At 41.1% G+C, this 27,269-nt stretch overlaps 1 protein-coding gene across 1 annotated transcript; it reads right to left on the reverse strand.

The window, feature by feature from the left end:
- Positions 1-587: 587 nt before the first annotated feature.
- On the reverse strand, positions 588-26,199 carry metap1 (methionyl aminopeptidase 1). Its single transcript, XM_048545508.1, has 11 exons — positions 26,067-26,199; positions 17,977-18,028; positions 16,282-16,391; positions 15,094-15,154; positions 12,087-12,178; positions 10,542-10,625; positions 8,568-8,706; positions 8,005-8,136; positions 6,727-6,870; positions 2,386-2,451; positions 588-1,016 (listed from the first exon to the last, which is right to left on the reverse strand). The coding sequence occupies exons 1-11, from the start codon at positions 26,187-26,189 to the stop codon at positions 850-852; spliced, it is 1,170 nt and encodes a 389-aa protein (XP_048401465.1). The 5' UTR covers positions 26,190-26,199; the 3' UTR covers positions 588-849.
- Between the last annotated feature and the right edge of the window lie 1,070 nt (positions 26,200-27,269).

Genomic DNA, 27,269 nt, shown 5'->3' on the forward strand with positions numbered 1-27,269 from the left:
CTTGTGTTGCAGGAATGCAGAGACAATTACTGTTGTTCTTCTAGTGGATTTAAGATTCTGCAGAGTCAGCTTTTTAGATATAACACAATATCTTCTACACAGGCAGGGTGTTTAAATTTGATTTTCAAGTTCCGCAATGAGGTCAGAATAAAGTGAAAGTTTAAAAAGACAACATTCCCAGATCCTGAGCCTTAATCGATCAATGACATTGAACCAACATTATGACCAGCATTTCAACGATTAGGAGAAACAAAAGACATTTTACAAATTTAATTTAAAAGTTACTTAGCTTGTCTAATCATGGTATAAAATGAATATAATTTTTAATTTAGGCAAAAGTTTTTAACTGTACTGAATATTCTCCACCAAAACATTCAGCATTTCACATTATATCTGATCAGGAAAGAATCTCCAGTCAGATAAGTTTATAATAAATGCCATTTCTCTTTTGAGCAAGTAGTGTCTTTTCCATCATTTTAACATAAATATTTATGCCCACAGCAAGAATTTTTGGAGGAAATTTACCAACTAACCTTACAGCAACTAGTCACAATTTCCAATTTCTTTATAATAGCTCACAACCTAAAGATAGAAGTCGCAAATTTTATTCAATTAAGAAACATTTAAGATACAAGCATGCAAGAGTTGCCATTAGGACCAGAAGTATTTTGGGGAGGAGGAGTAGGAAGGGACAAGAAGAAATATCACGAACAGGCTGTTTGTGCATCCAGTGCTTTGCAGCATCCAAACCAAGAAAGACAGACAAATCAAGTGCCTTAAGGCATTTGTTGTATTCCAGGTGAAGACAGCAAGGAAGTTGCCAGCAGGTACAAGAGTGAGGGGGTTGGGCTACAACTGTGATGCAAAATAAGGCCGACCATTGTCCTCCAGGCGTCTTGTCAAGATCTCACAGCCGGTCTCTGTAACCAGAAGGGTGTGCTCAAATTGTGCAGAACGCTTGCCATCCTTGGTTACTGCAGTCCAGCTGTCTGGCCATGTCTCATCGTGCCATGCCCCTGACAGGCAGAAAACATAATAGGGTTCTTTTTGATTGCAAAGACATCAAACTATTTGCAAATATATCTGCAGCAAATCAATGAATGATACAACACAAGAGGCAGACATTCAGCCATCATACACAAATTCAAGAATTAGGACATTAAAGAGATGTAAACCCATTCAGCCTGCTCCACCATTTGATAAGATCATGGCTGATCTGACCTGACCTCAACTCCACTTTCTGCTACAGCATAGTTGTACACTTGTTTAATGACACAGCCTCCTAGTGAAGAGAATTCTGTAGTGTAAGTCCCCCCATGAGAAAAAGATTTCTCATCGTGGACCCTTAATTCTTAAACTGCATGACCAGTTCTAAACTCCACCTACAGGGGAGTCTCTCAGTCACTCCTGACAAGTATATTCCTCCAATTCTAGCATGATTCTTGTCAATTCTTTCCCACTTTTTGCAACCCCTCCACTTCTTTTAGTCATATGGAGACAAGGATTATGGACAGATGCCAAAATGTGGTTTAACTAACAAGTGTGATATGACCTCTCCAGCTTTCAGTTCTATTCTTACAGAAATTAGCCCATGCTTGGTATATATTTATTTTTAAAAGGACATTATTAACCTATGGCAAATGTTAACATTTTAAAATAATGCAGCAACCATAAAACTCTGGTTAGACCACACTTGGAATATTGTGTTCAGTTCTGGTCACTTCATTATAGGAAAAATGTGGAAGGAGAGAATATTTAGCAGGATGCTTCCTGGACTGGAGGGCAGGTCTTATGAGGAAAGAATGAGGGAGCCAGGGTTTTTTTCATTGGAGCGAAGAAGGATGAGAGGTAACTTGATTGAGGTGCACAAGATGATGAGAGGTACAGATAGAGTGGACAGAGACTTTTTCCCAGGGTGGAATTGACAATTATGAGGGGGCATAATTTTAAGTCGATTGGAGGCAGGTATAGGGGAGATTTCAGAGTTAGGTTCTTCACGCAGAGATTGGTGGGGGTGTGGAATGCGCTGTCAGCAGTGATGGTGGAGTCAGATATTTTACAGACTTTTAAGTGACTTGTGGATAGGCACGTGGAGGATAATAAAATGTAGGGTATGCAAGGTAGATTGATTTTAGTAGGTAATAGGTTGGCATAACATTGTGGACTGAAGGGCCTGTACTGTACTGTTCTATGTTCTAAAAGTAACACTGTTCTTGCTATTTGAATTCAGACTTTGTGTCTTGAGAATGCTCCCAAAAGAAACAGAATGGTTTTCAAATCACTTCGTAGGCTTTTATGAAAACAGATTAAGTTTGCATAACATTCCATTAACTGAGTATAAGTTATTTAATTAATTTTGTGAAACAAAAGTCATTAGCAGCTTACCCTCACAAATCATGGGCTCAATTGTAAACACGTGACCAGGTTTCATCACTCCAACAGCTTTATTTTCTGAAACAACAAATCTATGGTTAAATTCTCAACTGCATTCTTACAAAGACAGTCAGCAGCAGAATGGAGGCCTCGAGATCTGCTACTATACAGAACTTTTACACAGAACTTCATTATTGGGACGTTAGACAGGAATTTCTGAGAGGATTCTTTGCTTGAGTAAAAACAAAGTTGCTCGTACAGCTCAACAGGTCTGGCAGCATCTGTGAATGAAAATAACAGTAAATGTTTTGGGTCCGGTGACCCTTCCTCAGAACATGGCCTTTGCTGCACCCAGACCCGAAACATTAACTTTTGGATAATCCTTGGATACTGGGGAGGGAGGAGGTATATAGGCAGGTGTTACACCTTCGCCAGTTGCAGGTATTGGGAGTGTTGGGGGTGAAGGAAGAGTGGGCCAGTTTGTCCTGTAGGGAACGGTCCCTGCGGAAGGGGGGGAAAAGGGAGGGGAACATCTGCGAAGAGAGAAAAAACAAAGTTAATGTTTTGGGTCCAGATGCAGCAAAGAGCATGTTCTGAGGAAGGGTCACCAGACCCGAAACGTTAACTTTGTTTTTTTTCTCTTCACAGATGTTCCCCTCCTTTTCCCCCACTTCCGCAGGGACCATTCCCTACAGGGCAAACTGGCCGACACTTCCTTTACCCCCAACACTCCCAAACCCCACGGCACCTTCCCCTGCAACTGGCGAAGGTGTAACACCTGCCTATATACCTCCTCCCTCCCCAGTATCCAAGAGCCCAAACATAGATTCCAGGTGAAGCAACATTTCATCTGCACTTCACAGAATCTAGTCTACTGCATTGACTGCTCACAATCTGGTCTCCTCTACATTGGGAAAATGAAGCATGGACTGGACAACTACTTCACAGAACATCTAAATTCTGGTCGCAAAAAAGACCCTCAGCAACCTATTGCCTGCCACTTGAATGCACCCCCTGTTCCCTCGCCACCACTTGTCTCTGGCTTGCTGCAGTGTTCCAGCAAAGCTCATTCCAAGCTGGAAGAACAACACCTCATTTTCCGCTTGGAGACCCTGCAGCCCTCCAGATTCAATGTCAAACTCAATAATTTTAGGGCCTAAACTCTATGTACTAACCTCCTACACCACACACCAGGCCTTGTTATCACACAGCCTATTGTTAGTCACTAACAGTCCCCATTAACAACTATTCACCCTCCAAGCCAGATCGTTAATAACTAGCATCAATCGAACTGCTCTTCTCTCTCTTCAGGTTCTATCCTATTGCTTACTCCCTACCCCATTACCCTCCCTTTTTTCAGCATATAAACCTACGTTTTCCCAGCTGCCATCAGTTCTGAGGAAGGGTCAGACCCGAAACGTTAACTCTGATTTGTTTCTTCACAGATGCTGCCACGCCTGCTGAACTTTTCCAGCAATTTGTTTCTGTTCCATAAAATCACCCATCAATCTCCGATGCTCCAGGGAAATCAGCCTCAACCTATTCAGCCTCTCCCTAAAGCTCAATCCCTCCAGTCGAGGCAACACCCTTGTAAATATTTTCTGCACCCTCAAGTTTATCAACGTCTTTCCTATAGAAGGGCAACCAGAATTGAATGCAGTATTCTAAAAGTGGCCTCACCGATGTCCTATACAGCCATAACATGACACCCCGACTCCTATGTTAAGTATTATGATAAATGATGGCAAGCGTGCCAAACGCCGCCTTCACCATCCTGTCTACCTGCAACTCCAGTTTTAAGGAATGTGTACCTGCATCCTCAAGTCTCTGTTCGGCAAGACTCCAGAGGTTCCCCCCAATAACTGTGGAAGTCCTGCCCTGATTTGCCTTACCAAAATGCAACACCGCACCTTAACCTAAAGTAAAATCTATCAGACACTCTTCAGCGCATTGGCCAATTTGATCAAAGTCCCATTGTACTCTGATATAATCTTCTTCACTGTTTAATACACCACCTATTTTGGTGTCATCTGCAATCTTACTAACCATTCCTGCTACATTCACATCTAAATCATAGTTAGAGATTTATGGCACGGAAACAGACCTTTCAGTCCAACACGTCTATGCCGACCAGCCATCGTAAATTAAACTAGTCCCACTTGCCAGCATTTGGCCCTTATCCCACTAAATCCTTCCTGTTCATTTACCCATCCAGATGCCTTTCAAATGTAACTGTACCAGCCTCCATCACTTCCTCAGGCAGCACATTCCATACACACGCCAGTCTCTTAAAAAACTGCTCCTTAGATTGCTTTTATATCTTTCCACCATCACCGTAAACCGATCTAGTTTTAGGTCTATGCTCTCTAGTTTTGGACTCCCCTACCCTGGGAACAAGACCTTTGTCTATCTACCCTCTACTACATGATTTTATAAACGTCTGTAAGATCACCCCTCAGCCTCTGGCACTCCAGGAAAAAGAGCCCCATCCTATTCAGCCTCTCCCTACAGCTCAAACCCTCCAACATCCTTGTAAATCTTTTCTGAACCCTTTCAAGTGTCACAACACCCTTCCTTTATAAATGACAAAAAGCAGTGGAACTAGTGATTATTGTGGCACACCACTGGTCACACACCTCTAGTCCAAAATCAAACCTCTACTACCGCTCTCTGTTTCCTAACTCCAAGCTAATTTTGTATCCAGTCGGCTAGCTTGCCTGGAACCAAATGTGATCTAATCTTACCAAACCAGTCCACCATGCTTGCTTGATTTGCTTCAGTAATCATTTCTGAATGCTCTTCCTTAAAATCCTTCCTTAGAAAAATTGGTGCTTTTAAATTTAATCACATTAACAACTGCAGAAATTACAGAGGGCCTAATTTTTACAAATCAGTTGTTGCAGATCAATGTAAACAGAATAAAAACTACGATCATGCAGCAAAACATTATGAAATACAAATTTGGAAACAGTGGTATACCAAATCAGTTGTAGAAAAAATTGACAAGTTTGAACATGAGTATTACTACTTGTCCAATATTGAAACAATAACGATTCAGCAACAGTGGACAAAAGAATGACTTCGGTCACAATTTTGAGCACTGTGAGCAGTTTCCAGCCATCCATTCAGAAAGAATATTCAAATCACAGCATGTTTATATCAGAAATTCAGCAGATTAATGCCAGGGAAAAAGCTGGCCAAGCCAATTAACTTGGAGTTGTTCTAACTGAAAGACACGTCTAGAAACATCTGTGCCATCTGCAAATTAGACTCAAGTAAAATAAAACACCAACTTGCAGGAGTTAAGTGAGTTGGGCTGCCTGAAAATTCAACCAACACTCAGAAACCATGAACTAGGAATCATTCTCAAAGTTCAAAATTAAATATTCTGGTTAAAGTAAATTCCAGGTGACAATTAGATCAGTAATGTTTCATGCTTGAAAAGCTCCTTTTAATACATAGGTCTCTACACACACACACACACACACACACACACACACACACAAAGTTTGTCCTTTGTCCACTTCTCCCACACAGATTTTAGTCAAGTTTGAACTGTAAAAAAATTGTCCTGCACATTTGGAACAAAACTCTCTGGGTCTTACGGGCAACAAATTAGCATTTACAACTTGCATTGTTTTATCAGAGGACTGCTGTATGTTTGAAAGAGCCAAATATTAATGTGAGGACAAATACTGCACTGTTGATTAAACCTTCCATGCATGAGGATCTGAGAATCATTGAATGACAGACGACAAATAGCGATTCAACCACTATACCTTTGCTGCCTCTTTAAATGAGTGATTCAATTGGTCCTTGCCCTTTCCCCATAGCCCTGAAACCTTTTCCTCTTCAAATATTTACACACTGTTCCTTTCAAAGTCATTATGTTCTATGCACTAATTCCACCAATGTTTCAGGCAGTGCACTCCAGATCATAACATAGCAGATTGAGAAAATTTGCATGTCCACACCCACAGTTCTTTCACTAGTCATTGTTGCTAACGCATACTTTGTCATGCAAGTAAAAGATGATTACATAGAGTGAGACAGTAACGTATATTTAGTTGTCTTGCTGACAGAGAGTGAGCGTGATCTGGGAATCTGCGCTTGACCTAGCAGCGAAAAAGAAAACTTATTCATGCATCTATGACATTCATTGAAAACAATTTTTCATCAGGTTGGTGAAAAATTAAAAACATGGGTCAGACAGGTGCGAAAAGAAAAAAACTTTTTAGCAATTTTGTTTTGGGAAAAAAACATCATTGAGCACATCTCTGAAGAAGGCTAAACACAGTAACCAAAGCCATCATTTGAATTTCACATATGTAAGATTAAGCAGGCATGACTTACTGGCATAATGTGGCACATTGGGTGCAGTATGAAACAGTCGGTGGATACCATGTCCACAATAGCTTCGAACAACCGAAAATCCGTTTGCATGTGCGTGTTTCTGTATAATATTACCCAATTCTCTGTAACGAATACCGGGCTTTACTGCAAAGAAAACACACTATGATGGTGCTATTTGTCACAAAAAGTATTACCAAAAAACAGAACAAGAAATTGTAACATGGATACATGGAACTCAAATAACTAGATCTGTTGACAAACTTCAGTATAAAACAATGTACCTCATTGCTCAGGTAACCTGGATGCAAAGTTGTGGACTGTGACCAACATAATATTTATGATGATTTGTTAGTTCTGCTGGTGATTGCAGCAAGGTTACACCTGTCAGGAAATGATGAACAGGCTGATTTCTCTCAAAGATAAGGCTGACAGATTAAACTAATGGAGTTCTTTAAAAGTAGTTTATTTAATTTTATGTAGCTAATGCAAATTCATGGAGCCAAACAACAGCTTCCTCACTTGCTGAATCTAAGGTGATTAGTCTGCCATTTAATCTGTGAAGGGGACACTCCTCTGTGGCGTGCAATATTGTCTGTGTCTCTCCACAGTTTTATAAGGGTTTTATTTTGAGGATCCAGTGGTGCAGATAAGCCACAAAGTAGGCCTGACTTGCCTTGCTTAGCAAGGTCCTTTGTTGTCATGATGTGGAGGCGCTAGTGTTGAACTGGGGTGAACAAGGTCAGAAATCACATGACAGTCCAATAGGTTTATCTGAAATCACAAATAAACCATTAGACTATAACTTCTCTTGCCGTGGTAGCTCAAAGCATGTCATCTGACAGACAGGGATTCTTGCGTGAAAATGAGAAGGGAACACAGCGACAGACTGTTTTCCACTTGTGGGGAAGAACGAAACTAAGGGTTTTCAATATAACAGAAATTCAAGAGAGAATTCAGGAGCACCTCTTTCCCCAGAAACTGGCAGAAGTGTGGAACTTATTACACAGATAGTGTTTGAAGTGAATACAAGGAATAAAGGAACAGAGGGTTACATTGACAGAATGAGATGAGGATTGAGGAGGCTAAAGATGATCTCAAATGTAGCTTGGCATTGTTGGACCAGATGGCCTGCTTCTTTGCTATACATTCTATGTATTTTTACAGAGGGAGGTTAACGCTGGGGATATTTCCAATGAGGAACGAGCCCAGGCTGACACCAGTTTTGTCTTTGCACCCATTATTGTTTAAAAATGGAACAATTAAGTCCCATTTCCTCACCTGAATCTATGGCATGCATTAGACATTCATAGGTTGTCTGCACCAGTTTCTTGGAGGCTTCGTCCACTTCACCAACAAAGAAAGTTTCATTTAAATCACCATGGAAGCCATTGCGGTAAACTGTAATGTCCACTGTAAAAGAAAGAATACAAACATTTCCGATATCCAGCATGTGTCAGGGTAGTGTGATTTTGGTAAAATCAAAATACCAGTTAACCCACTGCAGTTTGTGCTAATAATAGGAATGTAATCAAAACATGCTTTAACTGAAATTTGCAGAGCCTGGGACCCTGTTTTTGTCTCTTTTCTAAAGAAAAAGTACTGGAACCTTTCACAAATTACTCTTATGATCACTTCAGATCCGAAAACATGAATATAGTATATTCTAACAGTGACCCCAGAGGGATATTGGTGACTCTGGTGGCTGCAGTTTTCCAGTAAACAGGAGGCTTGATAACAAATTTCACTGAAATGGGGTGTGCAAAAAAAACTTCAGATTACTGAGAGGCAGAACTCTTTTGTTATCTTCCCACAGACTCAGTATCCCTTGTGTTAATACTCACCATTAACAATGTCACCTTCTTGCAATGGCCGTGCATCTGGGATTCCATGACAGATCACCTCATTTACAGAAGTACAGCACGATTTTGGAAAATTGTAATAATTGAGCGGTGACGGGTAGCAATTGCGTGCTAAACAGGCCTAAGCATAGAGAACACTGGTTAGCTCTCGCATTCAAATCCAGATCATTTTGACTGCAGAAAGTTAATTTTAAATGTCAGTCTTAAAAGATCAAGAAAGAATAGTTGTCTTGTGTCTTAACCTTTATTTATGTTCACATTTCAGAAATTGTAAATGAGCAACCCACAATTGTGGCTAACATAGTTTCGATAAATTCATCTCTGGATCCCCCTCTGATTTCACTACTTGAAATCCCACTCCAAAGTATTTCTTGGTGTCTATAAATAGGGATAGAATAATTGGGCACTTGGAGATACTCAAGTTAATTAAAGAAGTACCTCGAATACGCTGATACATCAAACTTAAAGTAGCTAAAGCAGTAGACAGAAAGATGGACGTAGTTCTTATGGATTTCCCAAACACACTCAGCAGTTCCAAATAACCATCTTAAAGCAAAATTAAAGCATGGAGTTGACTGCAAGTACTGACATGGTTAGGAGATTGGTTAGACAAAAAAAAAACAGGAATAATGCTGTGTACTCAAACCAGAAAAAAATCTTGAGTCATGTCCAACAATCTGTGCAGGAGCTTCAATAATTTTCCATATTTGTTAATTACTTATATTTTACAAAAGAACCTCTTCTCTTAAAATTTTTCCAATGACAACCAACATTGGTGGCATAAGCAGTACAGACAGGAACATAAAATTATGGGAGACATCTAGTTCAAAGAAGAATTGTAAACTTGAGATCAATAGTTTTACTGGACAAAAGTGCAACAAATGGGGTGTGCAGCAAGCAAGTCAGAGATTCCGGGAGGGGATGGTGATAGGGCACAAGTCAACAGGTCAGAAAGGGAGGCCATATTGGACAGGCTGCGACCCAGGAGGGCTGCAGATCAGACAGGTTGGAGACAAAGAGGCGCCACCAGTTAAAGGTTATAGCTTGAAAAGATTGCTCCATCATGGGACCAATCAGGTCACATGGGAAAAAGTGTTAAAACAAATTTTGCAGGGCTCAACAAGAGAATGCAACTTAACAATATTAAAGCAAAACAATGTTAATGAGGGCAATGTCAAACAGGGACTTTCTGAATTTTAAGATAAACAATTTATGAAGTGTACTGCTCGGTTTAAATTAGTTGTTACAGTTCCCACCATTTAAAGCAGTTGTTTTTGCAAACACAATTTTCTCAATGTACACAATATCCAAAATAACATGAGTAATGCTAACAAGAATGTTCCTTCTGTGGGACACCAGTTGATCTGAATCTTTATTCAATGATCAATTACAGACTGCAGCCCTGACAATCAGAGGGAATTTGGCAGCTGTAAATACGTAATTTACATCTGATATTTCAGCCAGAACCAACTGAACAAAGTGAAGCACGAAGGATGTGGTGACCTGCAATTTTAAAACTGACTGCAGATCAGTCGCATAACAGTTACTTTCCCTCTTAGGATGAAATAAGTGGCTGCTAGGCTTAAACATGGGTGTTAAAGTGATGGGGTATTGCACCATGATATAGAGACAGTGTTACATTAGCAAATTTAATCAAATCAGCAAATGAGCTTGAAGTAGTCTGCTACTCAGAGCTCCTCACACTTGCCTGGAAAATAGTCTCAGTTCAGAAACAGGAGGCAGCAAAAAGAGGGGAAAGAGAAAATTATTTATTATCCAATTTTAATGGCATGTAGGGGAGTGAAAAACTCTCTCTTCTCAAGTATTGATTTGTACATCAATGGCAAGCCTTAAGGAAGTGGTCAAGGATTCTATTAAAATATGATGCAAAGGTTAGGGCCAGTTTGTTCAACTTTGGTTATTTCCCCTTGATTTTATTTTATGGTTGTTCCATACCAGATGGACAGCATGATCTATCTCTTCAGTTGTTACTCCTGGCCTCACCATCATTGCAGCAACATCCAGTACTTCCCGGGCAAACTGCAATAAAACAGTTTAAAATTAAATGGCAAGTCCCAACAAGTATGCAAAACATGTCAAAAGACTAACAGGTATAAATGCACATGCACTGGCTGCAGGAGGTCAGGTCTACACAGGATATAAATGGTTATCACTGTCCAATTTTAATTAGGCAGTAATTGTGAAATCACAGTAGAGAATAATGTTCCTATGAGCACCTTGTCAACTGTTTTAAAATGGTGATGGTCTACGTGAATGCAAGTTATTATTTATCAATGTCCCACTTGCAGTTTTCACTCCTGAAGTTGTAGCAGTGTCACATTTGCAGCATCCTTTCACTATTTTGACATAAAAATTGACCTTTTCTGATGAGCTATTGAGAGAATACATCACCTTGTGCAAAATTTCCACGCCACAAGCTAAATGTAGTACAAAGCTTGTGATTTCAAAGCTAGTCCTGGAAAAGATTAAGAGCTTGTGTTTTATCTTGTTGTTTAAGCAACAGTTTAAAGTGACTTCTAACAATGGTTTTCCTCAGAGTGCGCATGTGCTACAATGTTCACTTGTAAAATAGGAATGAAGGAGGCAGTCTTAGAATTAGCACCAATCAGCAGAAATTCTCTCAGTGCAGGAACAGAAACCTAACAGAAACATTAGCTGTGATGCTCAATGACTTCATAGCTGAGAGCACCTCATGGACAGAGGCTTCTCAAATCTGTACAAGGTCTTTTGATGGAGGAAACTGCCAGTGGCATTCAAAACAAGACCAACTGTGACACAGGCGTCGTCTTCCTGGGTTAAAACCCTGGCAAAATCTAAAGTCATCAGCTTAATTAAAGACCTAAAGCAGGTCCAAAAACTTTAAAAATATATATTTTTAGCAATACAATTCACAAAATTGTCATGGTTAATTTCAAATGCTCCCAATGCCTCACCGCTCCATCCCCATTTCTACATCTCACTAATTCTGTTTCTTTGCTCAACTGGATTTAAATTATCACATCAACAAGGATCAAGCCTTCAACTACCAAGAAACCCAAACTCTGGAATTCCCTCCTAAGCCTCCATTACGCTCTACCTCTCAATCATTCTTTAAGACATCCCTTGAAGCCTAACTGACTGAGCTTTTGGACACCTGACCAAAGCTTACTGTCAAATTTTGTCTTGATACTTTTCAGTGAAATGTCGCAAGCAGCTTCACATATGATAAAAATGCTATATAAATCCAACTTGTTAAGACATAGTGCAGAAGTGCTCATTTCAATTAACCACTTCGCAACATTCAGGAAGAGCAGCTTTCCATCATACAGATGATTGAGAGTATTCCACAAAATAATTGCTTTGTAAATAACAGATTGGGGATGGGGCATGGGTTGACTTGCTTTATGGGATTGCAGGCCAAAATAGTCAGTGAGATGTTATGAGTTTTATTTCTATACAAATTCAATTACATATAAGAACAGTCAAAGTTTGGCAACTCACTTTGCATACAACTCGCATTGCTTCTATGTCCTCTGGTGGCAGAATTTTGATTTGAGACGTTCCCTTTAAGGACTGCTCTGATTCAGAAACACCTTGAATGAGAGCACAAAACATAAATTAAAATATAATTACATTACATTCCCCTTCAAAAATACTGAAATAGTAATTGATAATAAGCAATGCAAAAAGAGATGAAGAACATATAAATGCCATCTACCCACCCAGGTTATTGATATTGAAAACAGAGGATGGCACAGGCTTTTATATTGAGAGCATTGGAATTAAAAGCCGAGGAGTGTACAGAAACCTGGTTTGGGGGTACTGCGCGTAATTCTGGGAGCTCTTTTACTAAAAGAACACACTGGTGAAGGTGTAAACAGATTTAAAACATCAATGTCTTTTTCTGTCCCTTTTCCCATGAGGTGGGGTCACAGTTCACACCTCCCAGATCATATCCATCCATCTCCTCCTTAGTCTTTTCTTGCTACAGCCCATTTCCAACATCCTAGCTGTTGGTTGAAGTGCCATACCTTCCCAGTCTCCTTTTCAGATGATTCCTGGATATTTGTGTCACTCAGTCCTTCTCCTGGATGCTGTCTTTCCAGGCCCAGTCTCTTCAAGACATGATAAATCCACCTCAATGTCCTCATACTACCATGTGAACTTTCTAGTTTCTGTTCGCTTCAAGGGCTAGGTCTCACAATCTCACAACATTGCTGGGCATGGTCTTTATAGATGTGTTTATTTGGCCACAGTGGCGATCTTTGATTGCCAAGAATGCCGACCGCCAATCTCCACTTATTCCACACTGCAGCTATTTATTGTGTGAACTACCTCTATAGTTTGCTGCCTTGCTCGAAAATTGAAGCCAGGGATCTGAATTTGGTCACCTGCTGACACTCCCATTCTGGTGTCACAGTGCCACTGTCTCCTGGTTCGTCTGCAAGGGCCAATCAAGAGATAGGGAGTTCTTACCACAGATTTTTAACCCGCTATTTTCTTTTGCTGTTAACTTATACTTGCTTTATAGCTTTTCCACACTCTCAGTAATGACTGGTCACATCATCCACATACAACATGTTCCAGGTTGGGTTGGTTCTAACTCTCTTCAGAATAGTATGGAGGGGGATGGCGAATAAGGTGGTCTGAGGACACAGCCATTGGCAGACCCAGCTTTTACCTCAAACTTTCTTGAGCTGGCAACACTGCTGTTCACTATACACAAAACACATATCTTTAGTGAGGGCGACGCACACACCTCTCCTTTCTTCTCACTCTCTGACATTCCTGATCTTTCTCCTCAGCACTTTGTCATATGCTTGTTCCCAGGTCTAGAAAGGCGAGGCCTTACACCCCTCACAATATCGCTCAATGCTGAGAGCCTTTGTGGTGCAATGGTAGTATCCTTACCCCTGAGCCCAAAGGCCTGGGTTCAAGGGTTACCTGATCCCAGAGGTGTGTAATAACATTGGTGAACAAATTATTTAGAAAATATTTATCTCTCAGTAGAGAGAAGGCACTTCAGACCAGATTTGTTAGATCGATAACTGGAATGAGTAAGTTGGCTTATGACAAAAGGTTGGGCAGACTGGGCTTGTTTTCACTGGAGGTTAGAACGACAAAGGGTTACTTGATCCAAGTTTATAAAATCCGGAACGACTTTGGCAGGGTGGACAAGGAAAAAATGTTTATGCTTGTGGGTGAGTCCAGAACTAGAGATCAGAAGGTTGTATAACTCCATAACTCTGTCAGAAGACAGTGGAAGCAGAGTCATTGAATATTTTCAAGTAAGATGTAGATAGATTCTCAAATAATAAAATCAAAAGGTGATTGTGAAGTGAAGAAGAGAATGTGGAATTCAAAACAAACAGAATAATTCTTACTGAATGGCAAAACAGGCTCAAAGAGCAAAATTGTCTATTTCTGCTCCAAATTTGTTAATTTAATTGATTGGCACGTGGTGAATATTGGTTTGATAGTGCTTCTTTCTAGCATGAAGCCAAAATGTCCATTTCTGATCTCTATCGTTGGTCTCAGGCGAGTCAACAATTTGCTCCCACACTTCGAAAGTGTGGGCAGTCAGCATCACTCACAATTCTGCATTTTTGATTATAGGCAGCAAACCGAAATTAAAGATCATAAATTTAAGATAATCCCAATAAATCCAAACGGAACACAGGAGAAACATGGTTTTCTTCAAAATTAACTCGCGATATGGGCCAGAATTTATTGCCTGATCCCTAGTTGCTCTTTGAGAAGGTGATGGTGAGTTGCCTTTTTGAACTGTAGTCCATGTGCTGTTGGTTGACCCACGGTACCATTAGGAAGGGAATTCCAGGATTTTGATTCAGCGACACAAAAGAAATATCAATATATTTCCAAGTCTGGATGGTGTGTGGCTTGAGTAACTAGTAGGCAGTGGTATTCCCATGTTTCACCCTGCTGCACTTATCCTTCTAAATGGTAGTGATCAGGCGTTTGGAAGGTGCTTTTAAAGAATTTTTTTTTAAACCCAGTTGAGAATAGTGAATATGCTTAGACAGGGCAGCTAGATAAATATATAAAGAAGTAAAGGAATATAAAGTTATACATATAGTGTGAGATGATGTAGAGTGGAAAGAGGATTGTGTGAAGCAGAGACTAGTTGGGCTGAATGGCCTATTTATACACTATACATTCTATGTAATGCTTTGACCAAGGCACACTAGACAAATGAATTCACCTTCCCATCAATTTTCCCTTTGTGTTGCATCACTTCTACTAAATAGTGTTCTGGGTCAATGACAGACCATACAAGTATGTCTATTCCTTATTCTGAAGGCTAATGTTGACTGCTTATTAGTCTTAGAAACTTAGGAATAATGATAAATTGATTTTGTAGTGAAAAATCCTCTCGCTTTATTTACACAAATATCAGTAATGAACTTCAAGCTTTGAGCCAAAGAAAGCCTTTAGATTATATAAATATTTATCTGACAATCATTATTTGAAAATCAATGGCAGATACCCAAAGGATGATGAGCATAATCAGGCCATTGGATGTAACTCGGCACAGGTCTCATTGCAGTCTAGAGAAGAAAGAAAATGCAAAACATTGGCATATGTTCTAACAATTTCTGATTACACTTTTGGAAATTATGCATCAATGAAACCTCTTTTCCTGTCAATAATAACAATTGCCATGTTACCAACTATTCAAATTTTCATTGCTTGTTCCAAATACTGGAGGAGATATGTCTCTGTGTTAGTTGTACATTAGTTTTTAATATGTGCAAATTGTGGGCACTAACAAGAGATTCACTTCAGTTCCTATAAATAGTCTACAATTTGTAGCTTTAGTTTGGGAGTAATTTTTAAATTCTGAAATATACTATATGTATAGAACGTTGTAAAAATTAGCTCCGGCTTTACACTTCACCAACTGGCTTTCTGTATCAGAACACTTTGCGTAGTCTTCCTTCAAATAACAGAATTACAAGGACATTAAGTATTAGAGAGAAACCTCCGACATGATTGATATTTCTATATAATGACATTCACAACCAATGCACAGCTGGGAAATAGACTTCCACTTGCTATGGTTACTGGATAGGATCTTCACTGGGTTAAATCACGAGAAACTTGCACCTTCTATTTATTTATATAAACAATTAAAGGGTAATCTGATTGAAGGGTTTTTGATGATTAAAGAAGTTGATAGAATAGATGGCGAGAAACTGTTTTCTCTGGTAGGTGAGAGTCCATAACCTTAAAAATTAGAGCAATGACTTGGGGGCAGGAAGCACTTGTTCACACAAAGACAAGTGATAATTTGGAATTTTCTACCTCAAAAAGTTGTTGAAGCTGGGTGTCAATTGAAAATTTCAAAACTATGGATTTCAACTTTTTAGAAGGCAAGAGTATGGAGATAGCCACAACACCATAAGTAGATACATGTTTATGAAGCTGAATGGCTTACTTCTGTTCCACACAGGCAGAAATTCAGTTTTCAATCCATCATTAACTGTCGATAATTAAAATCAATTTGTTTCCCTCCTCTCGATTCATTAAAGATTCAACTTTAACATAACACAAAACTGTCCCATAAGTCTCAATGCCAAAATAGACAGTGCCTCATGTTTTATTACAAAGGCAAAACACCGAACAATAAATTCTTTCATGTTTTATAATAATTTACAATTGGTCTTCAACATACCAATGGATAGTGCGGCCTCAGTTTACCAGTGTATCGATAGCCAGGCCAGGGATCTGTGTTAACTTCACCTTTCTCAGTTTTGGAGGATTCTTCTTTAGACTTCTCATTTTCTGTAAAGGAAAACAATTTATAATTTTGTTCATTGACCAAACTAATTTTCTATAATGCAGTATTACAGAATCATTTTCCATGCTAGTTTTATTTGCTTTGTAGGAGTCGTCCTAATTACAAACTCATAACTTTGACGTGACACATGTACCAATTGCTACACTTCGCTTGTGGTGTTTAATGAATGCCAGCTGTATCAATCCAACACTTGTCCCATTGGTCCTGCAGACAAAGAGAAAAGGCAGGTATCTTGTGGTGTCCATCTGATGACTATCGCATGCCTGTGAAGTGCAATGAAACACTACAAAAAGTTGAGTTTGGTTGAAACATTCAAGATCACAAAGATGGTCACTAAGACAATCCAATGTGGATGTCTCCGATCTAGGTCAGCAATATTGCCTGTGCCAAATAGCCCACGTTGTTAACTTGCTTAAAGTGAAATGGCTAAACCTTGTTGCTGAACATCAAGATTGCATTCTACAGGTTAGAAACTAAAACAGATTAACCACTGTTACACGTTTCATTTCCCAATCAGAAGTTCCAGAATTCAAGCCTGTTCCAGAGCACAAAACCCAGTTGACACAGCAGCGTAGCACTGCAGGACATGCTGCCTTATTACAGGTATCATCTTTTAGGTGAGACTTTAAACAGAGGTGCAGCCTGCCCCTTCAGGTGAACATGCAATCCCATAACCATTATTTCCAAGAAAAGCGTGAGAGTAGTCTTTGATATATTGGTCCAATACTTATTCTTCAACCAACATTCAAAATAAATTATCCGGATAATTGTCACATTGCAATTTTAGGAGTTTACTGTGAGGCAGTATAACACTGACACCTCAAAAAGTAAGTAATCTGATATACAGCATTTTGGGATATCCGTACATTGTTTGATTTTTCCTTTGCATTCTTCATTGGAGGCCTATCTACCTGTTTTTCTCACCTTTTCATTTCTATGTTCTCTAGCTATTTGGGTGTGATTTGAAGCTGCTAAGATGTTTACCTACTGATACAAATGTGATAAACATTCAGATACCTTATAGGAGTTGCAATTTTCTGACATAAAATGGATGTGCAATTTTAATTCATAAACATTCAAACCTACACAGCTTTATCCTTTACCCATATTCCAGGGAAGTCAGAAAACAGTGCATTTAAACTAGAATGTCCAAAAGTGCCTTACATTAAAGTACTTCCAAAGTATAATCACAGGTGCCAAGTTGTGCCCTGCAAACTCCCAAAAAACAATGAGATAAAAGCCAGATGATCTATTTTCTTTGTAATGTTGACAGAGGAGTAAATATTAGATCCAGAATACAAAGACTGCCTCTATCTTTCTAAACAAGAGTGCTTTGGGATATTCTATGCCACTGGGAATGCAGACAGGCTTAAGTTTAACATCTTTTCTGAAAGACTCCACTTCCAACAGCACAACTCTACCTCTGCAGTACACTGGCATGTCAGTTTAACTGTTGTACTCAGGTCTTTGGAGTGGGGTTTGAACCACAGTCTTCTGACTTAGGCCGTAATGCACTGAGCTGTGGCAGACACATTCATACCATGGGCACAACACCCACGAAGTACTTACTGGCTTTCTTATGGAGGAGCTTATGAGTTGACCAACTTCCTTTGAAACATTCCTGTGAAATTTAACAAAAAGTATTGTAATTTAATACAAACAGAAACAAAAAAAGTTTAAAACTATACTTTTTATATGTGTATATGTAAACAAGTACATTTTGAAATACAAATTAACATGAGCAACCCAATGCCACAATGCTATCTCAAGTTATGATGAAGATCAGTAATGCCGATAATCATTTCCCAGGCTATGCTGGAAACGAAAATTTATAGCCAAATCCTTGCAAATCTGAACTGATTTCCAAATTTGGAGTTGCAACCAGTCTTGTCAATAGTAAATCTGTTTCAGCAACTTTGATACACTTGCCTTATTACATGTAAAAGAATTCCAATTTGCCTTTAAAATCATGATTTTTAGAATTATTGATGTACACTGTCATCTTAAAATACAGCTCTTATGGTGGTCCCCATTTGGAAACATGAGGGTTCTTTTAACATATGTTGTGGCTTCATCCTAATAACTGGTCAGTATGTAGTTTTCCACAGATCTGAACAAAGTGCAATTTTGCACAAAATTAGATTTACTCTTACAGATTACACAGAGTAAGGTTCGAAATGGGGCAACCCGAAGGACAGATCACCAAAAAGATAGTGTATTAATTTGGAGTGGAGGAACAATGCCTATATATGGCAAGCTAAAGATACTCCAGTTGGATCACTTGAAACTACAGCACACTTTTACTACTGTGCTGTTTTAGTAAGAAAGTTCACTTCATTGGATGGCTTTACAATGTGAACAGCAAAAAAGTTAACTCATTCATTAAGAATTCTGCAGACTAAGCACCTATTCCTTCCCTTGCGTTGGGGCACTTAGCTCAAATGTCACCACTGGTATTTCTGATGATGTAGCTAACAGGTGGCTCCTATAATTCACTGGGCTATCCACTGTTGAAATCATATTATGCCACAGGATTTTGCATCATCATACAGTTGATTCACTGACAAACTAATGAACCGAATGTCCCACAAGCTTTACTGCAAACTAGTCTGCCTGAGGGGTTTGTGCAAGGTCTGTAATGTCATTAATATTTCGATCATTAATATGGCACAAAAGCTCTGAAGTAATTTTAGAACTTCGCTTTAGTTTTTAAGTAGTCAACAAGTGATTCATAGCTGATTACGTTTCATACAATATTAGCACTGGCAATTGCTTGGCAGATTTCTGACAGCAGTGGCTGAGTGGTAAATGGCATTCTCTAAAGTTAAGCTGGTTTTCAACTTAGGCAAAGAGCAAAAGGTTTTATTTTAAAAGACATAATCCTAAGTACAAGCATTCAAATAGGTTTGAATCATGATTGGGAACAAAGCCATCAAAATATGCATTTATTTATAAATTCACATATGCAGAACAGAGAAATTTTTTTGTTAAATGGGCACGCAATACATAAATAAAGAGATAATTTAAAAAAATAGCTGTCCAGGTAACAGAATACAATACGTTCCTATTAATTCCAGAATGCATTAGATATTGACTCAATGAGGAAACACAAGTAAATTTGCTTCTGACAAACAGACATCTTAATTCTTGGTTTAAAAAAATGGCATGTAGAACATAGAATAGTACAGCACAGGAACAGGCTCTTTGGTTCACCATGTATCAACTGTAATACCATTCTAAACTCATCCCACCTGCCTACACGGTCCATATCACTCATTCTTCCACTGTTCATGTTTCTGCAAAAATGCCTTAAACTCTGCTAATGCATCTACTTTACCACCCTGGCATTGCATTCCAGGTACAAATCACCCTTGCAAAATCTTTTCTTGCATATCTCCCTTCAACCCTTGCTCCCTCCTAGTGTTACCCAGTAATCTGAACTGAATTAAATAATGATAGTGAAATGAGAATTTAGCTTTTTCTTGTACAACAGATTCTCTCAATTCAACAAATTTGACTTCAATACGAACCATATAATACTGCGCCACACAAGTCAATTCAAGCTGGCTAACTGACCAAACTGGAGTCATTGTCAAATAAGTAGCACAAAATGGTTTTCACAAACCTAAAAAATATACTAATACTACAAGCTGTCAGCCTTGACTCAAGGAGGCGCACTCTCATTTGATTCAGAAGGTCATGGGTCAGAATCTCAGTCCTGGACTTGTGACCATTCCAAAGGTTGACATTTCAGTGCAACAGTAAGGAAATGCCATCAGACAGGCTGTCTCTTGGATGAGCTGTTAAATTGAAGCCCAGTCTGCTCTCTCAGGGATGTAAAAGTCCCATGGCTCAATTTGTAATAAGTGCTGCAGAATCTTCCTGTGTCTGTGGACAAGTCATACTACAGCCACATGAAGAACAGATTTACCGATCATCACAGTGCTATAATTCGGGAATTTGCTAAGCAAACACTGAATACAGCTGTACATAATATAGGAAACACGCATATTTAATAGCTGCGCTTTGAAAATGTTCTATTGGTTGTGAGGCATCATTCGGTGCCCTGAGATTGTGAAGGCTGGTGCTTCAGAAAAAAGTTCTCTCATTTCTTGGCAGATTATTATTAAGTAGCAGGCCAAAGATTTAATGCCAGCCCAGTTAAATAATGCAAACATCTTTTCAAATAACTGCAATCAGACATGGTGCCTCTGGACTGAGATAATATAATAGATAAATTAGCCTCAGTCCCTGACCATTGAATCAAGAGTTACTCAGGGACAAAAACTGTGGACTTATAGGATAAACAGAACTGAACCCTGTAATGGCCTACGCAGTTGAAAACTTTTCCTAAGAGTCAATGCATTTATATTCACTCATGTAGGATCACAAAGAATAGCCTGTAAGTCCCAAATATTGCATATAAAACTAGAGAAATATCCTGAATCAAATCTTTGAGCCCCTCCATTACTGAGTTGGTGAACAGCCATAATCAGTAGCAAGACGTTGGAGGTAGATTTTTTTTTAAAAAACTCTCACTCACCACTTTAATGGGGATGACAAACAGTCCATTGGCATACTGCTCATCATAAATCTAGGATGAAACTTAGACCCATTCTGCTTTGCAGTTTTCAGAAACACACTGGGCAGTACAGTTACTCAACATGTCAGAGTTTTACAGCACGGAAAAAGACCCTTTACCCATCATGTCCGCACGAGTCTTCAAACACCTATCTATTCTAATCTCACCAGCCCCTGGCCTGTAGCCCCTGTATGCTAATGACATCTCAAGGGTTTCTTAAAATACTACTTAAATGTTGAGGGTTTCGGACTTTATCATCCTTTCAAGCAGTGCTTCCGGATACCCGCCACCCTTTGGTTGAAAGTTATTTTCCATTAAATCTCCCGCCCCTTACCCTAAATTTATGCCCCCTAGTTATTGACTCTCTCCACTACTATCCTGTTTACGTCCCTTATTACTGTACACTTCAATCAGGTCCCACCTCGCTGCTCTAAGAAAACAACTCCAATGTGGCTGGTCTCTTTACATAGCAGAAATACTCAAGCCCAGGCAACATCCTGGTGAATTACAAAGCGCCCTCTCTAGTGAAATCACATCGTTCCAATAGTGCAGCAGCTGGAGCCAAACACACTATTCCATCTGTGGCCCAACTAAAGCATGGTACAGCTCCAAGATAACCTCTCTTTGTTTGTATTCGATGCTTCAACTAATAAAAAAAATCCCAAATGCCTTAAGTAGCCTGTGTACTTGCCCTGCTTCCTTCAAGAATCTCTGGATATGCATACCATCCAAGGTCTCCCAGTACTTTCGAGGGTGCCACCATTCAATTTATATCCTTTGCCTGATGGTCCTCCCAAAAAGGATCACCTCATTTTTATATTTCATTTACCACTGCTGTGTCCATCTGACCAGCCCATCTTTGATCATCCTGTAGTACAAGACTTTCATCCTCAGTATTCACCACACCAATTTTAATGTCATCTGCAAACTTAGTGATCATTTCTCCTATGTTCATGTCTACAGCATTAAAGTACACTATGACAAGGGACACTGCACCAAATCCCGTGATACACGACTGGACACAGGCTTCCAAGTCACAAAACTAATTTTTGACTATCATCCTCTGTTTCGTTTGACTAAGTCAACTTTAAATCCAATCTACCAAATTGTCCTGGATCCCACAGGTTCTTAACCTCTTGGCAAGTCTCCAATGGGAAACTTGTCAAAAGCCTCACTGATGTCGGAGTAGATTGTATCAACTGCACTACATCCTCATCTCCACAAAAATGCTCCCCTTAAAAAGTTAAAACAAATTTGTTAGACATGATCTTCCCCTCTCAAAGCCGTGCTGATTATCCTTGTCTCTCCAAGTGGAGATTAATTCTGACCCAGTGCTGAAGTTAGTATCACTGACCTGTCGTTCCCTAGTTTACCTTGAGTAATGGTACCATATGAACTGTCATCCGGTCCTGTGAAAACCTCGTCTGTGGCCAGATTAATGTCAGGGTCCTGCAATCTCCTCCATTGCTTACCACAGCAGACTGAGATATGGCTTGAGGATTTATCCACTTTTAAGCCTGCTAGAACAATACCTCCATGTTCTCGATGCTAATTTGCTCAAGTTTATCAACCGTCCATCACCAGAGTTTTACATCTACAAAAACCTTCCCTTCAGGTGCAAACTGCTCATTTTAAACCTCACCTACATATTCCGACTCCACACAAATTTCCTCTTTGGTCCCCTTTTCCCCCCCTAATATTCCAGATCATCAGATTTTCCTTTCTTTTACCCACCAGTACTTTTTATGCCTCCTCTTCACTTTCCTAATTTATTTTTTAAGCTACCCCCTCCACTTTCTATACTCCTCTCGATATTGACTGTTTTGTGTCCTCAGTTTCAGCCATAAACTTCCCTTTGTTTCCAGTCTAATCCTGCACATTTCACTGACATTAAGGATTCTCTGGTCTTTGGTCAGATCCTGTCTCATCTTATTAAAATTAGCCTTCCCACAATTCCCTTCACTTCTGTCCATCCTTGTCCTTTTCCATGACTACCTTAAATCTTACAAAGTTAAGGTCACTATCATTGAAATATATCCCACTGGCACTTTTACCAGTTTCCCAGCTTTGTGTCCTAAAACTGGGTAAATCCTCAAGTCACATGAGACGTATCTCAGTCTGCTCTGAGAAGCAAGGGAGGAAATTGCATTGGCTCTGGCCTTAATTTTCAAATCTTCTTTGGTCCCTCTCTAGTTGGAGTTTCCATGTGCTGGCCTAAAAGTCTCTCCTGGATACATTTCAAGAATTCTCCTCCCTCTAAGCCATGTCACAGGTAGAGGGACTTTAAAAAAAATGATCAAGTTCAATTCAAGCAGAACATCACTGGCTACATTCCATCTATCTCCTACCTTTGCAGGCTGTCGCGGGTTATTTATATCTCTGCCATCGGTATCAAAATCCTCATCTTCAAATCCTTTAATGGCTGTACAGCTTACCCTAATTTTCTGTAGCTTTTTTGCACATTTTGTTCATCCAATTTTGAATAAGCCCAGGCAACATCCTGGTGAATCACAAATGCACCCTCTCTAGTGAAATGCATTTTGAAGTGTTTGTTTAGTCAGTATGGTCAGGCTGAAATGTACTTCTGTCACTTTATTTCAACCTCAGTCTGGTTTATGGAAGAAAGGCAATTAAATTAAGATGTTCAGTGATAATGGGAACTGCAAATGCTGGAGAATCCAAAATAACAAAGTGTGGAGCTAGATGAACACAGCAGGCCAAGCAGCATCTCAGGAGCACAAAAGCTGACGTTTCGGGCCTAGACCCTTCATCAGAGAGGGGGATGGGGAGAGGTTTCTGAAATAAATAGGGAGAGAGAGGGGGAGGCGGACTGAAGATGGATAGAGGAGAAGATAGGTGGAGAGGAGAGTTTGGGTGGGGAGGTAGGGAGGGGATAGGTCAGTCCGGGGAGGATGGACAGGTTAAGGGGGCAGAACGAGGTTAGTAGGTAGGAAATGGAGGTGCGGCTTGAGGTGGGAGGAGGGGATGGGTGAGAGGAAAAACAAATTAGGCAGGCTGGGACGAACTGAGCTGGTTTTGGGATGCAATGGGGGGAGGGGAGATTTTGAAGCTGGTGAAATCCACATTGATACCATTGGGCTGCAGGGTTCCTTCTATCCATCTTCAGTCCGCCTCCCCCTCTCTCCCTATCTTATTTCAGAACCCTCTCCCCATCCCCCTTTTCTGATGAAGGGTCTAGGCCCGAAACATCAGCTTTTGTGCTCCTGAGATGCTGCTTGGCCTGCTGTGTTCATCCAGCTCCACACTTTGTTATCTTAAATTAAGATGTTCTTTTTGTTTATGGTGATGCTGAGAGTTCGTGAAGTGGGAACACAGTAATTGTAAACAAACCAGTGATATTTTGGTCAGGTGTTTTAAGGGGGAACGGGAGAAATGTGTGATGAAAGAAATTTAGGGTGGGAGCTGGTGAGAGATGGCAAAGGAGTTCAGGTAAATTGAGAGGGACAATGTCTTATACCGTTATAGTTCAGCTAACAGACAGTGTAGCTCCCATAATCCAGAAGTAAAGTAGATAAAGAACAAAAGAGTACGAGGAAAATACAAAAACTTCTCCAAACGATAAGCAATAACTTTAAAGCACAGTACATGAAGTAGGGGAAAAAGATTGATTTTAGAGTAGATTTTTAGCAAACCACTAAAAATGATTGGATATACTCACATAACTAAAAGTATACTAAGGGCTAACATTAAAATAATAAACATTAGGTTAGCAAACTGAGGCCATGAGAAAGATTCCAAGATTTGTTTTATTCTCTATCATTCCTCTGTTGAAGTACCAACTAAAACAGAGCCAGAAAGACCCTAACACTACCTCTCAAATTTTCAAAAAAAAGAGCAATTATGCTCTGCAAAGGCATTTAATCACTAAGGGATTCCTTCATTCCCTGCTCACAGTGGAATAAGCAATGTACAAAATATTTTCTATATTTGCAACTCTAAACAAAAGATCTCGCACACTTCCTAATTACATCACTGTAGTGAAAAGCAATGCATATTGTCAAGTTTTGCATATTGCTCACTCTCTACCCATACAGCATTTAGTGCACATCCAAAAAGTACATTTTAAAAACAGATATCAAAGACATAGAATACATGCTTAACAATTTGTTTAAAGCTGCCTTTCGTCCCACTGCCTTGTTGATGTTAGCAAACTAACTACCTCACAACATGCTTCATGCTTTCTAAAGCCTGCTTTGATTTGAAACAGGGCACCAACAGTGACACACTAATTGCTTTCAATAACTGCTATTGGTAAAATAAAGTGATGCTGAACTATTCTAGGTCAGTGAATACTTGCTGATATCATGCAAGTGTGGAATGAGGAAAGTTCAGCCTGTGACGGCCTGCAGTAAAATAAACTACAGAACCTTATTAACAAAGTACACAGAAACAGGAGGTCAATCAGCCTCAAATGGACACAGCTAAAACCTACCTCAGACAAAAGGAGAAGGGGCTGCAAAAGGATTTGGCATTCATGGATTGCACAGCAGGGATTGGTCAGCTGAAGAGCTCGGGGTGATGGGGGTGCCGTTTGGCTGAAGAACTGGGGGGCTGCTGGTGGTGGGCATTTGGCTGAAGAGCTGGGGTGGTGATGGGGGAGCATTTGGCTGAAGAGCTGGGGTGGTGATGGGGGCAGTTTGGCTGAAGAGCTGGGGGTGGTGGTGATGGTGGGGGGGGCAGTTTGGCTGAAGTGCTGCGGTGGTGTTGGGGGTAGTTTGGCTGAAGAGCTGGGGTGCTGATGGGGAAGCATTTGGCTGAAGTGCTGCAGTGGTGGTGGGGGGTGCAGTTTGGCTGAAGAGCTGAGGTGGTGGGGGGGCGGTTTGGCTGAAGAGCTGGGGTCGGGAAAAAGTTTCAGGGTCCTGTGGGTCACGATGGGGGGGATTTCACTGACAGAATGGGGGTGTTGCCAGGGACTGGGTGTGAGAGGGATAGAGGTGTGATCGAGGTCAGGGTTGAGGTTGGGGCAAAGGGGAATGGTTAAGGGTCAGACTCCAACACTGACATGAAGCAGGCAGCCTGACCGTGCCTTCTGCCCCTCCTCGAAGGCTGTTGTTACCTGCGAACAGAAGAAGGAGCCCTGAATACCGAGCTTGATGCAGGTGGGACACTGCAGCCGCGCCTCCTTGTCACAACCGTCCGTCTCACACACGCGCCTCGCTACCTCCCCGACGGCCGCCATGATGGACACCCGCGGCATGCCGGGATATTGGAGGACTGGAGCTCGGAGCTGCCAGGGCGCATGCGGCCCACCGTCAGACCCACTCCTTTCGTCAGAGACAGACAGCGGTGTTGGGGGGGTGGGGCTCGCTGTGGGCACAGTGTGTGTGATGGGGGGGTGGGGAGCGCTGTGGGCACAGTGTGTGTGATGGGTATGTGGGGAGCGCTGTGGGCACTGTGTGATGGGGGGTGGCGCACGCTGCGGGCACAATGTGAGTGATGGGGGGGTGGGGCTTGCTGCGGGCACAGTGTGTGATGGGGGGGTGGGGATCGCTGTGGGCACAGTGTGTGTGATGGGGGTGTGGGGATCGCTGTGGGCACAGTGTGTGTGATGGGGGTGTGGGGATCTCTGCGGGTACAGTGTGTGTGATGGGGGGGTGGGGATAGCTGCGGGCACAGTGTGTGTGATGGGGGAGTGGGGATCGCTGCGGGCACAGTGTGTGTGATGGGGGGGTGGGGATCGCTGCGGGCACAGTGTGTGTGATGGGGGGTGGGGATCACTGCGGGCACAGTGTGTGTGATGGGGGGGTGGGGAGCGCTGCGGGCACAGTGTGTGTCATGGGGGGTGGGGATCGCTGCAGGCACAGTGTGTGTGATGGGGGGGTGGGGATCGCTGTGGGCACAGTGTGTGTGATGGGGGGGTGGGGCTCGCTGTGGGCACAGTGTGTGTGATGGGGGGTGGGGCTCGCTGTGGGCACAGTGTGTGTGATGGGGGGTGGGGATCGCTGTGGGCACAGTGTGTGTGATGGGGGTGTGGGGATCGCTGTGGGCACAGTGTGTGTGATGGGGGGGTGGGGATCGCTGTGGGCACAGTGTGTGTGATGGGGGTGTGGGGATCGCTGTTGGCACAGTGTGTGTGATGGGGGTGTGGGGATCGCTGTGGGCACAGTGTGTGTGATGGGGTTGTGGGGATCGCTGTGGGCACAGTGTGTGTGATGGGGGTGTGGGGATCGCTGTGGGCACAGTGTGTGTGATGGGGGGGTGGGGTTTGTTGTGGGCACTGTGTGTGTTGCGGGGGCGTGGGGATCGCTGTGGGCACAGT

This window comes from Stegostoma tigrinum, chromosome 1 (assembly GCF_030684315.1).
Source record: "Stegostoma tigrinum isolate sSteTig4 chromosome 1, sSteTig4.hap1, whole genome shotgun sequence".
NCBI classification, from domain to species: domain Eukaryota; kingdom Metazoa; phylum Chordata; class Chondrichthyes; order Orectolobiformes; family Stegostomatidae; genus Stegostoma; species Stegostoma tigrinum.

Bases quoted from the DNA above. Each gene is read 5' to 3' on its own strand.
- metap1 (XM_048545508.1), bottom strand. From the start codon at position 26,189: ATGGCGGCCGTCGGGGAGGTAGCGAGGCGCGTGTGTGAGACGGACGGT. The intron at 8,137-8,567 runs GTGAGTATTAAC...TTTCTTTTACAG, and splicing joins AGAAGGTGACATTGTTAATG to TGGACATTACAGTTTACCGC. The intron at 6,871-8,004 runs GTGAGGAAATGG...TTTTCTTTGCAG, and splicing joins AATGCATGCCATAGATTCAG to TAAAGCCCGGTATTCGTTAC.